Source organism: Pleurodeles waltl, chromosome 11 (assembly GCF_031143425.1).
Source record: "Pleurodeles waltl isolate 20211129_DDA chromosome 11, aPleWal1.hap1.20221129, whole genome shotgun sequence".
NCBI lineage: Eukaryota > Metazoa > Chordata > Amphibia > Caudata > Salamandridae > Pleurodeles > Pleurodeles waltl.
The window spans coordinates 928501842-928516362 of record NC_090450.1 but is presented as its reverse complement, the minus strand read 5'-3'; the positions used below and the strand labels follow the sequence as shown (position 1 = coordinate 928516362).

General features: G+C 42.8%; 1 protein-coding gene and 1 long non-coding RNA gene across 2 annotated transcripts in view; one reads left to right on the top strand and one right to left on the bottom strand.

Moving 5' to 3' along the window:
* Window positions 1-10445, bottom strand: part of ATP6V0A2 (ATPase H+ transporting V0 subunit a2) — a 407112-nt gene extending 396667 nt beyond the window's left edge. The window contains exon 1 of the mRNA XM_069215012.1: window positions 10202-10445. Within this exon, the coding sequence (XP_069071113.1) occupies window positions 10202-10318 (117 nt within the window). The 5' untranslated portion in view covers window positions 10319-10445. The remainder of the gene's footprint in view (window positions 1-10201) is intronic.
* Window positions 10446-10547: 102 nt separating this feature from the next.
* The window catches only part of LOC138266332 (uncharacterized), a 42468-nt gene continuing 38494 nt past the window's right edge, over window positions 10548-14521 (top strand). Inside the window, exons 1-2 of the long non-coding RNA XR_011199493.1 lie at window positions 10548-10590; window positions 12708-12793. This is a non-coding gene — a long non-coding RNA (uncharacterized lncRNA). The remainder of the gene's footprint in view (window positions 10591-12707; window positions 12794-14521) is intronic.

The following is a 14521-nucleotide window of genomic DNA, read 5'->3' as shown; positions in this document are numbered from 1 at the left end:
CCATTTTTTTCTGATGGCGGCTATAGCAATACTTTACAAATGCAACTTCAATAACAAGGAGCTGATTTTTTAGGCCAAACTCCAGTCTCACTTGCAAACCAGGTATTGGTTTTGGAAGATCAAACTCCTCCTCAAAGACAACTGTTTGTAGAATGCCCAAACACCAATTCAATATGTGCTACATATGCAAATGACAAAGTTGGTAATAACTTGCCTCTAATTGCTCCCAGCAGCAGGGTTATGTTAGGAATATAGAGCCTCTTATACAAGCACCAGAAAAGTAAATGCCAAAGCTGACCTTTGTTTATTCATCTTATGGAGACTGTGATGCAGAGAAGCATGCATGGTGAACCAGAAACGTAAATAACTGTAGGACGAGAGGTATGTAATTATATGAGTCCCTATGAACTAACTCCCCCCCTTTTTTGTTTTTTTTTACTACCACCTCACCCCACGCTCAATACTCATCTCCTTTATTTTCCCAGCAGTGATAGCTAGTTGGTTTTCTTGGTTAGATGGACTGAGTTGTGACCACGCCATCAAAGCCCAACTCATTAGCATTTTGCAGCATATGAATAAGCGGATGTCCTCGCTTCAGGGGAAATATCCTAGCAGCCTGAAGGGCCAGATCAAGGTCTGCTATGCACAGACTGTAAAGCAGGGGACCAAAGGGCACATGTGTCAAGCCCCTGTTAGTTGAAATCCTTCCAGACACATAACCATGTAGTCCTGGGTTTACTGTCACCCAGGTGTCTGTATACTGCACCTGAATAGCACGCAGTAGGATCTTTTAAATTCCCCAAGCTACTAATGTTAATTATGTGTCCTAGACATCCCGGGGATTTCCTGGGATCATGACTATGCTATATGGCTCCACGGTCCCAACAAATATCCGTATGGTGACACGGGTGGTCTTATACACTTTGTGGAGTGCGCTACAGCATACCAAATGGGTTAATAATCTCACACTTCAAACTTTGCTATAGCACAGCACGTGGCTGAGAGAGAACGCAGCCCTGACGTGCTTCCGGCAATGGGACATTATTGGCATCTTATCATTGGGGGACGTATTGTCCAGAAACAACCTACTCTCCATTTGGGAGCTTCAGGACACTTACACCCTCACCTCATCATAGTTCTACAAATACCTACAATTAAATCATGCCCTAAGTGCCCACATACCCTGTGATACCCTCTCCCCGAATTTACCCTCTTGAAGCTAAACTTCTCATGGGCACACCTGCCAAGGGAGGGATGTCACAAATCTATCTCACGCTGGCTATCAATGCTCTGGGTATACTAGATCATCTTAGAACACGCTGGGAGCACTGGCTGGGCCCCTTTGATGACAATGACTGGAGGGATACCGTGATGGCACCCTGTGTTATAAAGATCTCCTCCCGACTATGTCAGAGCCAAACCTACTATCTCTACTGTGCTTACCTTGCCCCATCCATACTGCACAGAGAAGGCCTTCTTCCCACTCCTTCCTGTCCCCGTTGTTCAGACACCCCACCAGGTTTCTAACATATGGTATGGCTATGCTCAGCTGGACTGCTGTAACCGGGGAACTCTCAGATGTGCTGAGATGGGATGTTGCTGACCGTTACTGAGGGGGTGGCGGAGACAAGGGCAGACCGGACATTCTTGGGCATGGCTATGATGGTGGCTAAACATAACATAGCTGCCCGTTGAAAAAGCCAACCTCTCCCCACAATGTCCCAGTGGTAGAGGGGTGTGGATTGGTGTGCCACACAAGAAAGCCCCATGTATGAGGCCAGTGGATGTCCGTGGAAACAAGAACATGTATGGGGGAAATGGCTAGGTCAAGCTAACTGATTCTTAGACTGTGTTGTACCTTTTGTATTCTTGGCATCGTCTTCATTAGAGCTGTTCTTTTTGATGATGTATTGTCCTGTATGTCCTTTTCATACTGTATCAGCAAAGTATCTGTATTGGCTGAATGGATAATTCGCTCTTTTGTTTGCACAATGTTAAAAATCAATAAAATTGGTTATAAAAAAAATGTGCCTTAGTCAACATAATCAAAAGCCACACTACATTGATAACGCACGTAAACAGCTGTGACCCTGAGGCGTGGACATCTTAACAAACAGAACAGCACTTCCAGTAGGACTGAATCCACTTTGATAGAATAAAATAAGCTGTTTATTTGTTGTCCACTATTTTAAGCAATATTTTGGTATATAATTTAGCCTCCACATCTAACAAGGCTATAAGCCTGTGATTTGCCAGTTCGCGAAAAATCGGCCTTCCTAAACGTGCAATGAACTATGGATTCCCTTCAGCTGTGTGGCCCTATGAAATATAGCAAGGCAGCTGTGTACACCAGGTCAGTCGGATTATCAGTAGGAAAAATAGATTTAAATAAGCAGAAGGGAACCATGGAGTGCCAGTGCGCTACCTGCCCTCAGGGCTTTAAATCCTTTTTTCCATTTTCTCCATCCAATTACACCCTATGAAGTCCTCCCCAACTGACCATCCCAATGATGAAAGCTGTTGTTGGGGCAATTGACTTGTCTATACAACCTGATAATATGAGTGACAAGTCTAACAGCCTAACTTGTTATCGGTGTTTCCAAGAGTAACAAAATCTTGCTTGTTAAAAAAGTCCCAAACTTTCTTCTGATTTTCCAGTTTGCAAATTTGAAGAATTTCCAACCACTGAGTAAATAAAGCCCTTATTTTTAACTTGCCTGACTCTCTTATGGTAAATCCTTTTACACTTCTTTTAAGATACATGAGGATTTGCACTACACGACTTATTTGTTAAATGACAAATTTGTGCAAGTAATTGTCTGAACTCCTAAAGAAAGAAATGTACTAAACTAACTGATTGTATACCTTCTAACCTTCTAACATTTTCTTCTTGATACCTATGTAGTAGCTAAGTGTTGATGCCATGCCAGGCTGCAGGATTATGACCACCTATACACAATTATTAATAACTTTATGGCATGTAGACGGCGGTAACGTAAGTAACAGAGAGTTCGTTCTGTGCATTTATTTCAAATTAAATATGGTTTTTATAGCTCCTGCGTTGCACCCTAATCTTTTCAACTGAGACCCCTAATTGAGCCATTTTCCCACTGCCTCATCAAATTAGTTTGCGTGGGACTGAAGACTGCAATTTGCAAATCTCTTACATCAGAAATTCAGCCCCCCAACAAGTTTGTTGCCTCATCCACTCCTCTTATTGAGTCTCTCAATAAAGTCATCATCCTGGTCCGTCAACCCATGCACCACACTCCAAAAAGACTAAAACAGAAACACACCTAAAGTGGTTCTCAGGCTCCCTGAAATAAATATCTAGGAAAGAAAGCTATATTCGAAAATTACCTTGGGTCAGATCACCATACCTTCTTACTGCACTGGCACTCAAACCTACAAGGTCCACTTACTATATAAAGGCAATCTACAATGCTAAAAAATAAAACTACTGAGGAAAAGTTGTATATATTATTAGCAGCTCTCACAAACTACCAAAATCCATAATGCAGCACAGTGGCTATCCCTCAAACGACTAAATTATGTTCCTGTCTATACACACTCTACACTAGAAAGTACAAAGGTTTAGGATATCTTTTGCTTTCAATACACCCAACAGATTCACCAACATCGCCAGTACACCACAGTGGGCCTCACCCACCAACTTCTCCTTTACTGAGATATACCCTGAATCGATCCTTTCCCTGCTAAATATATCTCAATACCAGCAAAGACTATGGAGATCCCTGCCACTGTACTATCGCATCAACTCACACTTAGTCCCATTAACAGTTCCCCTCAATCAAGCCTCTTCTTAAAATAAATAAAACACATACAAACACTCACTAAACCTCCAACCCTGCTGCCCAACAAACACCAGCAAAATAGCTGGACGTCACTTGAATTTCAAACTACCACAGAAAGCAGTCAAAGATAAACATCAAAGTCACACAGACACAAAAATAATCCTAGAATCAAAACAACCCGGATTCCATCATAAACATGGATAAACACACCATATACACCATGGATACTTACAAATGTTTTCCCAAGGGCCCCAAAACTCTGATCTGTGATGTGACCGAGGGCGGCACTGATGCCAACAGGGTGGCGGTCATGCTTGGGGGGTGGTTCGGGTGTGTTGGAGGTAAGGTGGCTTCAGGGGAGCGAAGCATAAACATCTAGTGGCTGAACTGCACAATGTGAAACCAGAAACCTTGCTTCCCCACTTTAACAAAATGTGTGATCCTATGTGATTGTGTTATTTCATTTTCCCTTCATTATCACATATAAGAGGACTCGAAATACAGGACTTCAGGACACGCACAGTACGAAACTTTCTACTGTGTTTGATTTAATAAACTATATTGTTGTTCAAGTATAATACGAACCAAGGCCACCCACCGGGTCACGTAACAACTGACTTGCCAGTTACTTTGCTGTTGCCATTGTTGCCAGGGTGGGGGGGTGGGGGGGAGAATGAAAGTTTCTATATTCATGCTTAAAAAATTATCACTTTAAAAAAAAAAAAAACTTCTTGATGCGCTGATATAATCTGATTTACTAAAATAAAACAGTCCGCACGTTAATAAAAATGCACTTTTTTAATTTTGAGGAGACATCATATTTTTACACTTTTGCTGCATGATGTCTTTAAAACAAAGTGCTCGTAAAGTTAAGTGATGCAGGACAACCTAGTTAAATCCTTTATTTAACTTGAATTGACCTGTAGATAAATGCTAGCCTGTTCAGTCGACTTTGTTTTAATGTTAGTGCTGAGTGGAGTAAAAAGCAGCCCATTGCTGCTGTAGACCAGGGGACCACATGTAAAGGTCAGGAGGACTGCATGCAGTCCCCGGGCCATACTTTGAGTATCACCAATATTTACACACCCTATAACCCAACTTAAAAACCTACCCAAAAAAGTATGAACCATCCAAAATGTGACAATCGCCTAATGTTCAACCTTAGAAAGCAAATTCTATAAGCCTTAAAATTATTTGTATTTTTATTTCTGCAGTTTTATATATAGTGCAAACTTGGCCCAAGGCAGTGCTTAATTTGAGCTGGTGGTTGTCAGTGGGGGCCACCAGCACTTATTTTTAACGACCAACACTTATTTTTACGTCATAGACATTTCTCTGTAACAAGAGAGAAGAAAAAAACATACAAAGTGGAAAGATTGAAAAACCGTCACAAAAGAGAAAGTAGGGACCTTCAGGAATCAGATAAACGGGGAGGGGGTGTCTAGTAGTAGATTGAAGAGGCCTCCGGTGAATTAAAGCTTATGCAGCCTTGGCATTCAGGGTGCTGCCATTTAATTGCATGGATAGCAGTCGTTGGAGCAGAGTTGTGGGCACCAGCATGCATTCATTTACAAATTAAGCACTGGCCCAAGGGCATCAGCGTTTTAAATGAGCAGTCAGTCACAAGGTCCGGTTCCATTTTCGCTTTATTTTTTTTAAGTGGCCTCACTGGCTCCTCCCATGAACTGGATTTGCCTTTAAAACGTAATGCCTCATCTGCACTAACCTAGAATACTTAGTCTACGTGTAGCGCAAAAATAAGTGAATAAAAAGCTACCAACTTTGCTCAGAATAAGTTAGTGACCAAGCTCTGGCTCTCAACAAACACAGTACACTTACTCAACAGTTTTCAAGGTAAAACTAAAAACTCACTCTCTTGGAGCAGTGTGAGGTGTGTGGGACTGCTTATATTAGTAGCTTTCGGTATTTTTTCTTCTGCAATATGTGGATGCGAATTCTAACAAAGTTTGCTTCCTCCTTCCATGGGAAACAAGTATTAGCAATGCAATAGATCTTGAATTTACTTTAGTTAGAGCAAATTGGCTTTGTAAATTCATAACTGGACTTCTCATGCCACATAAATTGGTCAACCCTGCCTCATAATGTCATCTTTTCCTGCCATATAATTCCAGTGGCTCAGAATTTAACCAAAGCACTTCCATTTACCTTCTTCCTATATCTTAAAACATATACAAGCATCATATAAACCTTTATCAGAAATAAACTTTTGGCATAGAGTGCAATGCTCAAAACACCATAACAAAAATATAATAATTTGGAACGGATTGGAGGGTGAAAGAAAAGAGGGAGCCGGGAGTAAAGATGGAGAGGACAAGTGGCGTAGTAACTGTGTCACGGGTCCTGGAGTAAGAAAGGAAAATGGTTGTGTGGAATTTCAGTAGGAAAATAGAGCAATAATTTGTGTTCAGTGAGGTTCGTAGGTCTCTGGGCCTCAGTGCCACTGCACCTATTGCTCCATTAATAACTAGGCCTCAGGAAAGAAAGTGGATGGGGCAGAAAAAGAGAAGCGAAAGGAATACAACAGACAAAACGATTAAAGAGAAGAGGGGGTCGAAAAGAAATAAAAAACAAGGGAAAGGAAGAATGAGAAAATGAAAACACAACTAAGAGAAGAAATAGCACAAATGTGTGAGACAAAAGCAAAAAGGGAAGGAAGCTAGCTAACAAAAGATAAAGGAGGTAAAAATAATGAAAGAAGTGTGAAAAGAAAGAAAAATTAACATTAGAGAAAAAAGAGATGGCGAGAGAAACAAGCAGCGAAAGAACCAGGGCATGTATGTACTGACACATTTCCCACAGACACAGAATGGGAAAACCACTTTGACACTTCGGGTCCTGACAAGTAACATGTGGCTTCCACATACAGATGAAAAAAAGAGGGATTTATAGTAAAAAGTGAATTGACAGATAAAGATAAGAGAAACACTAGAGAAAGGAAGGAAGAAATATTTTTCAAAAGTGAAATAACGCATACCATGTCAAAGGAAAGAGCCAATAAAAAAGAGAAAGAAAGAAAGAATGACTGAAGGGAAGAGGGGAAAAAAAACACATGATGAATAAAAAATTAAAAAAAGAGAGGAACAAAACAGAGAGAAATAACCATGTTTTTGCGAGTTTGAAAGACAAGGTAGAAAGAGGAAGAGGGAAATTAAAAAAAGGGAGAGGAGTAGAAATAAACAGTTGAAAGAAAGAGCAAAACTGTTAACGTGTGCATTCAGTTGGAAAGACAAAAGTGGTGGAGAAAGAAAACATTGAGGGTAAAGGAAAGAACGGGTGAGATAGGTGAAACAGACCCTCCCAAATAAAGATGGCAGCTAAGAACAGATTTAATTGGCTCCCCACATCCTTAAACAGAAGTCAGAGTGTGGAATAGCAACGGGCACTGCAGAACTGCAGGAGGTGCATTAGCAGAGTGGTATGTGAACCCCAATAGTAGTATTGGAGTGCTTCAGCTCAGGATTGGGAGTAAAGACAGAGCTGTGTCCCAGCCGTGCTGGAATAGCAGAAATGCAGCAGGTGAGGAATGAGAAACTGAGAGCTGTGTAATTCCTGGTATTGGAATACTGGGGTGCTGCAGGTTAGAGTTGAGGTTCAGTACTGGAATAGTAACGGGCACACAAGGTCAGAAGTGAGGCATGTTAATGTAGCTATGTGTGGAACCTAGTACTGGTGTTACAGTGTTGCCGAGTGTAAGCCTGGAGGTGCCCTGGTGAAGCTGCGAGTGGGGCCCAGCATGGGAGTGGCTTTGCCTCTGAACCACAGAAGCGAGGGGCGTGTGTGTCAGCCATAGTACTGAGAAAAAACGTGCACTGAATGTTAGAATTAATGGATTCTGGCAGAGCTGTGGTGGTTCCCATCAACAGTGGCTTTGGATGTTAGAATTGAGATGCACTGGCTGAACTGTGTTTTGCTCTTTTGGGTCCAGTATTGGCTTGGCAGAGGGGTCGAATATTATAATTGAGCTTCTGTAACGTAAATGTATCTGAACGGGGTGTCAAAATAGGAAAGGAGGTGACCTCGCCGGGGTAGAACTGAGGTGCACTGATAAAGCTGCGTCTGAGGTCCCAGTACTGGAACAGCAGAGTATACGGACTGTAAGAACTGATGTGCTCTGGCAGACAGCGTGTGTGGGTTTCTGGCACTGCTGGGATGCTTGGATTGTGTGAACTGAGGTGCACTGATGGAGCTCCGCCAGAGGTCCCAGTACTGGAGCAGCAGAGTGTACTGACTGTAAGAACTGAGGTGCTCTGGCAGACAGCATGTGTGGGGTTATGGCACGGCGGGAGCCCTGGAGTGTGTGAACTGAGGTGCACTGATGGAGCTACGCCAAGGTCTCAGTACTGGAACAGCAGTGTGTACTGACTGTAAGAACTGAGGTGCTCTGGCAGACAGCGTGTGTGGGGTTCTGGCACGGCTGCGGGCTTGGAGTGTGTGAACTGAGATGCACTGATGGAACTGCACCCAAGGTCCCAGTACTGGAACAGCAGTGTGTACTGACTGTAAGAACTGAGGTGCTCTGCCAGACAGCGTGTGTGAGTTCTGGCACGGCTGAGGGGGCTTGGAGTGTGTGAACTGAGGTGCGCTGATTGAGCTACTCCCGAGGTCCCAGTACTGGAGCAGCAGAGTGTACTGACTGCAAGAACAGAAGTGCTTTGGTAGACAGCATGTGTGGGGTTCTTTCACTAGCACAGCTGATGGCTTGGAGTGTGTGAAATGAGGTGCACTGATGGATCTGTGAGTGGGATCCCAGTATGGAGCAGAAGTGGGCACTGTCTCTAAGGATTGCGGAGCCCTGGCAGAGCTGGGTGACTAGGTTATAAGCAATTACAAACGATCCTCCACCCTGGTGACCACAGGCAGGCACACTTGGTAAAGAAAATCCGAGCCAAGGAAAGGTGGGGGGGAGCCAGGCAGCTGAGAGGGGGTGTAGAGAGCCCACAAAGATCAAATGTGACCAAAATAGCCTGATTTATAGCCTTGTTTACAGCTAAGCTCAGTGCAACAATGCTTTACAAATTAAAAAGGAAGCTTCCCTGGACAGAAGCAGCAAAAACAAAACAAAAGTCCCCTAAAGATGAAGATAATCAGGACAAAGCGTAATTATATAGTAGTTGGTCCCTGCTCCCACACAGAAGGAGGGACAAAGAGGCATGACTGACCACTGGCAAGCAAGGATTTGGATTTTTAAATGGCACTGAAACTAACACATGAAATAGCTGGAAGCCCACAGAAGTATACAAGAGATCATAAGATTACACTCGACCTAAAACCGACACACAAAATGGGAAATGATAAGTGAAATTATTTTCGGGAAGTCCATGTTGCTCTCACCAGAGAAATGAGGTCCAGTGAGAACCACTAACACCATGTGAACTAATTCGTTCAATGGCAGTTTGTCTACTTCCTGTGCTTCTCCCAAGACCTTTGTGTTGTCACCGAGAACTGCAAGAATTGCTCAAAGCGCAAAGTCTACAATTTTCTCTGATTCACCTGCAGAACATACATGGGTGTTCTGTAGAACAATTTTGCTCCACAGGCACTTGTTACAGAAATTAATGGATTTCACGCTCTACAAGTAGTTTCGCTCACCACTGCCTTGGTGAAGGAATGCTGTAAGCCCCTGACAGCTCACTACTGATGAACAACGTCAAGTGAACCCTCACAGTACAAATTACAATTCTTTGAAGACTAAGTAGTCGTTTCTTGCTGCATGCTTATGATCCATGGCCAAAGTGTCTAGATTTAAACGGTTTATGAAATGTGGGCTATACAAAATAAACTCTGACGCAGAGATGACAATATCTTTGCCTCCATAAGTACACAAACAGTAGTCCCTGATGCCCCGTACTCAAACAGATGATAATCACACAGGTAAGTAGCACCTCTTTTACCCACAGGCACATCAATGAGAGCCCCAGATTTTCCAAAAGGGATGCATGTCGTCTTCCCTGCTGCACCTTGAGTTAGATGCCCTGTGGGGAACACAGACTCAAATGATGCAGTAAAGTCTAGCAGACGGGAGTGCCTGAACTCCTCGAAGCTCCTCGGACATTTAGGTGCACAGGTGTTAGCAGCGACTGCCCGACAGCCAAGAGAATAAGAGTACATATGAAATCTCTCATAAGCCCATAAGCACATAAAGACATCTAATTCCTCTATGGGCATTATGTATGGGAACTTCTGATTAACCTACAAGCAGAGATGGAAGCTTTCGAATCCCTCCTTAATGTTCAAACGCACCGACAACCCTTGAAAGTAAACAGACTGGAGGTATATCTTTACCGGAGACATACAACGACCTGCGTAGCTACTGAACTCCCTTTAGACACCAAGCCAGCAATACAACATTGACCCACTGTACTCACATCCCGAAACTCGACCAGCCCGAGCTCTCCCAGCTCACTGATACAATCGTAAGCAGAACCGGACTGTAAAAAGAGCTGCGCCAGGCACACGGCCTCGCTGCGGAAGAAGCCTCCCATCCTGCGGCAAGACCAGTCAGGCAGCCGCCGGTGTAGGTCCGGCTGACACCTCAGCAGTGCCCACTCAGTAACAGGCTGCTCCAGTCAGGCAGCACCATCACGGCACATCCTGCTCCGGCATAAACACAGAAAAGGGACAAGCCAACCGTGTCCCCGCAGACAGGGCTTCCCCGTGTCAGACATAGTAAAAGGACAAAGGAATTCTGGAATAGATACAAAAAAAGGACTACAGGTGTCTCCTCGTTTCATTCCACTAAGTTGTAATGACTACCGTAAGTAGGGTTGCAGCCTTTTGTTCGCGCATTTTAAGATTCTGCAATGGCTCGAGCATGTTTTTTTTAAGTGGAATTTTACATGAAATCGTCTTTCTTAATTTTTAACATGGCCTTGCTGTCTTTGTCTATTATACTTTATTGTATTTATATAGCGCTTACTACCCCTGAGGAGGCGCCGAAAACGAAGCGCTTTTCGGCGAGTAGCACACTACTCCAGAACTTAAAAAGATTAGTGGTGGATTAGTATAGTCAAATATGAGTACATTATTAATATTAGTATAGGAAGGTATGCGTTAATTTGCGTGGAGGACATGAGTCTGTTGGTTTGAATAGAATAACAGGAATATAGGAGAGAAATATCCAAAAGGGTTAATTGGGAGATCATAGTAGTAAGCTGAGATTTGAGATGAGTAAAGGAGAGGTGGAGGATGGAAGAATCTGTAAAAAGGGGTCAGGGAAATCATAGTAGTTAATGGGGTTTGGGATGAGGCAAAGGAGAGATAAATGAGGGAGAATTTAATAGGGTTGTTTGGGAGATCATAGTAGTAAATTGAGGTTTGGGGTGAACCAGGAGGGAAGAGACTAGGAAGGGTTATTTTGGAGTTCATAGTAGTAGAATGGGTTTGGGATGAGACAGAGAGCGAAGGTAGAGGACAGATTGATAGAGGTATTGTTGTAATCAATAATGGACGCTCATAGGTTATAAAAGAGGTAGGTTTATTAGCTTAGTTATAGGTTACAGATAAAGCCCCACCTGGAGCAGCACCCTGCCGCTCAGCCCTTCCCACTCCAACTGTCCACTCATCCAAGCACAAACACTGTCAACATTCCAACCATACAATGAACTCACTCACTGGCTGAGCAGCAGGGAACATTAAGGTAGTGAGGAGAATGCATAAGACAGGAAGAGACCACAACAGGTATAGGGTGACGGTCAGAAAGAATAAAGCTTTCGAGAGAGTAATTTATTTTTCTCTTGTACAGTACGATTAGAGTAGTAAATATATATAGATACATGATAACATATTAAGGGAATATATGTGTAAGGAATATGAAAATGAGCAACAGCAAGTTGGCAGAATACTGGTGAACAGGACCCACAAAATCATGTACAAGCATAAAAATATCCCAACCCTTTTTTTACCCACTTCAGTATTCACAGATATGTTTCTACTGAATGCATTTAGGCACACATTAACATTTCAGATATTTCATGGCAGACCTGGGGGGGAGACAGAAACAACTGCCTGGCTAACTTTGTGAAAAGTCAGCAGGTTCTGTAGGAACACCTGGGAAAGATTTAAGAACAGCAGGTCTTTAAGACAATGGACCATGGACGGAGAAATGTCCATATCCCTTGGTGTAATTTATCATTCCTCACCAGATTACTCGCCGGTGGTCCCGTAATGACGAGGGAGTCTCAACCTGAGGACAAACACAGCAGCAACCCAGGAGCAGCAGGTTTGCCAATTGAGACACAGGCGTGCTCCTAGAAGACTGTGCGGCAAACCGCTGGACCAGGCAGTTGTGGCACATAAACCACCCCCATCTATTAGGAAGATTAGATGTCATAGACATATAAGGATTGGGGTGGAGAACACATGAGCACTTCTTATATCATATATTCTTCATACAGGCTGAGAGACTGCCTACTGCTAGGTAACTGAACAATGTTGAGTAGTTAGTTCCTTAAATGTTAGCTAACAACAAGCAGTGTAAAGCCAGTCCGTGCTCACTTATCTATTCCCACCCAACACAGGTAATTTGCACAGGACAATTCTCTGTTATGCCAGCTATTTCCAAATCACATAAACTAGCAATGTCAGGGATAGTCTATAGGTTCACTTTCTCATAATCTGGGGCTTGACCCCTACCCTTCGCCAAGAATAAAAAGATAAATAAACGTTTTGTAGCCATGGGATTTTTATTAGCAAACAGGCGTATAGCCACTTGAAGGCTGATGGCCGCTGGACCATTGCTGCAAGTGTGGTTGAGAGCTATTTAGGATTGGGTGCTGGCGAAGGAAAGTTGAATGAGGAAAGTGTACACGGATAGTTGAAGATGACTGAATGATGTGGGCTAAACTTTTACGTAACTTGGTGACCCCTGCTTAGGTGGAATCATCCCTTGAGGAAGAGATGGAATCTCAGAACTTTACCGGAGGGCTTACCACTTTTACAGAAACTCAAGAAGATATCCGGTAAGGACTGAAAAAATGTACCCACGGGAAGGCTTGAGTAACTATTGGGGCCTATCGTTGCTGTTATACTCAGGAATGGCAGGGACCTCTTGGTGTTGTCCAGCACTTAGAGCCTTGGAAATGCATTTGATTATTGTATCCGTACAAACACTGATGCCCAACCTTCTCTACTTTAATTATCAGTCAGGGATCATTTGGGCAGCTGTAAAACATATTTTACACATAGACGCACTCAACAGGCATTAGGGCAAATAGATGCAAATAAACTACCATGTGTAGACGGATATACATTTTGAAATGTGGACACTGAGGTACACAGTACCATAAATTGAGTAAATCGTATCCTCCGGTACTTACAGCGCTTAGAAGTAACACTTGCAACACGACGCGCTATATAAACAATTTATCATGCTACAAATGGAAGACGTGTCAACATGGAAGCTCTTCCCATTTGTAAGGATAATATGAGTGTGTTGGTTCAAGATCCCATTGCGAATTTCATTTGGAAATCTGGAGGCAGAAAACAAAATATAATCATCATGTTAAGTTGTCAGGGATGATGAATTCAAAAGCAGCAAGTATTTGATTTTGTGGCTTTTACTGCACTGTAGTCCCTCTTGCACTGACATTGTGGGTTTGTTTTCAAAATGATAATATGCTTCTTTAGGTGAAAACATCTGTAGGCACTGCGCACACACAACCAAAGTCACGATGCAAATATGCAAAGACTTAATCAAATATTGCCTATGTTTAACGACCCCAAGGTTCCCTTTTCCGAGAACAGTGCAGCATTTTAGTCTTCATTTATTCTCCAGCTCTGTATTTGCTCTCTCGTTGGCATTGCCTTACGCCTAGGCAGGCAAAATGCACAGATACATGTGTATGAAGGTTGAGATAGAGACCCCTAGGTGATCCAGTTTGCCCATTTACCAGCCACTGTGTGCAATGTTACAAGCACTCCTTCGTCACCAGATTGTCTTTGATGCAACCTCATCGTTCACACGTATGTCCAGGAGACAAAATTCATACATTTTATATAGTCATAATATGCTTTATTGCATTATTACTTAAAATCATTACAAACAGAATAATACAGCAAAAAACAATAAATACATTAAGGTAAAAACAACTGAGAGATACTGGACAAGACACCAGAGGTGAAAACATTATCATCTTCAATATGTCGTGTACACCGACGTGCAACATGCTGTCCTGCTACTGTGGGCTGGTTGCTCTCTATACTTACTAGGCTACCAAAGAACCCAGCAGCGCTAAAATCAAAAAGTGACGTACAAATATCAGGCTGACTATATAAATGATAGCCTTAAAAGTGCAGGCCTGCTACAAAAGTTTGATCACATTCTAATTTTGCTAATCAGTCAAACAGCAAATTACACTCAAGATCCAGAGTGTGCTAATTATGCCAAACCAGGTAGTCTATGCTAATGTTCTCCATATAAATGCAGGCCTACTACAAAAGACTAATTGATCTCTGAATTTGCAGAACCTTCTAAGTGCAAGTTATAGTAAAAAACAATGTGATACTGTGCTGGTTTTAGCCATTGAAAGAGCTTGGAATTGTACTTGCCCGAGTAACCAGGTAGACCTGTGCTCCTGCTTCTTCCATTGCTAACACATATAAGCTCCACAAGTCAAGGCTGTCCTATCTTCATACTACGTGGCCTCCCTTACCCCTTGCGCGTACTGTTTAGTTGCCAAGAAGCAGAC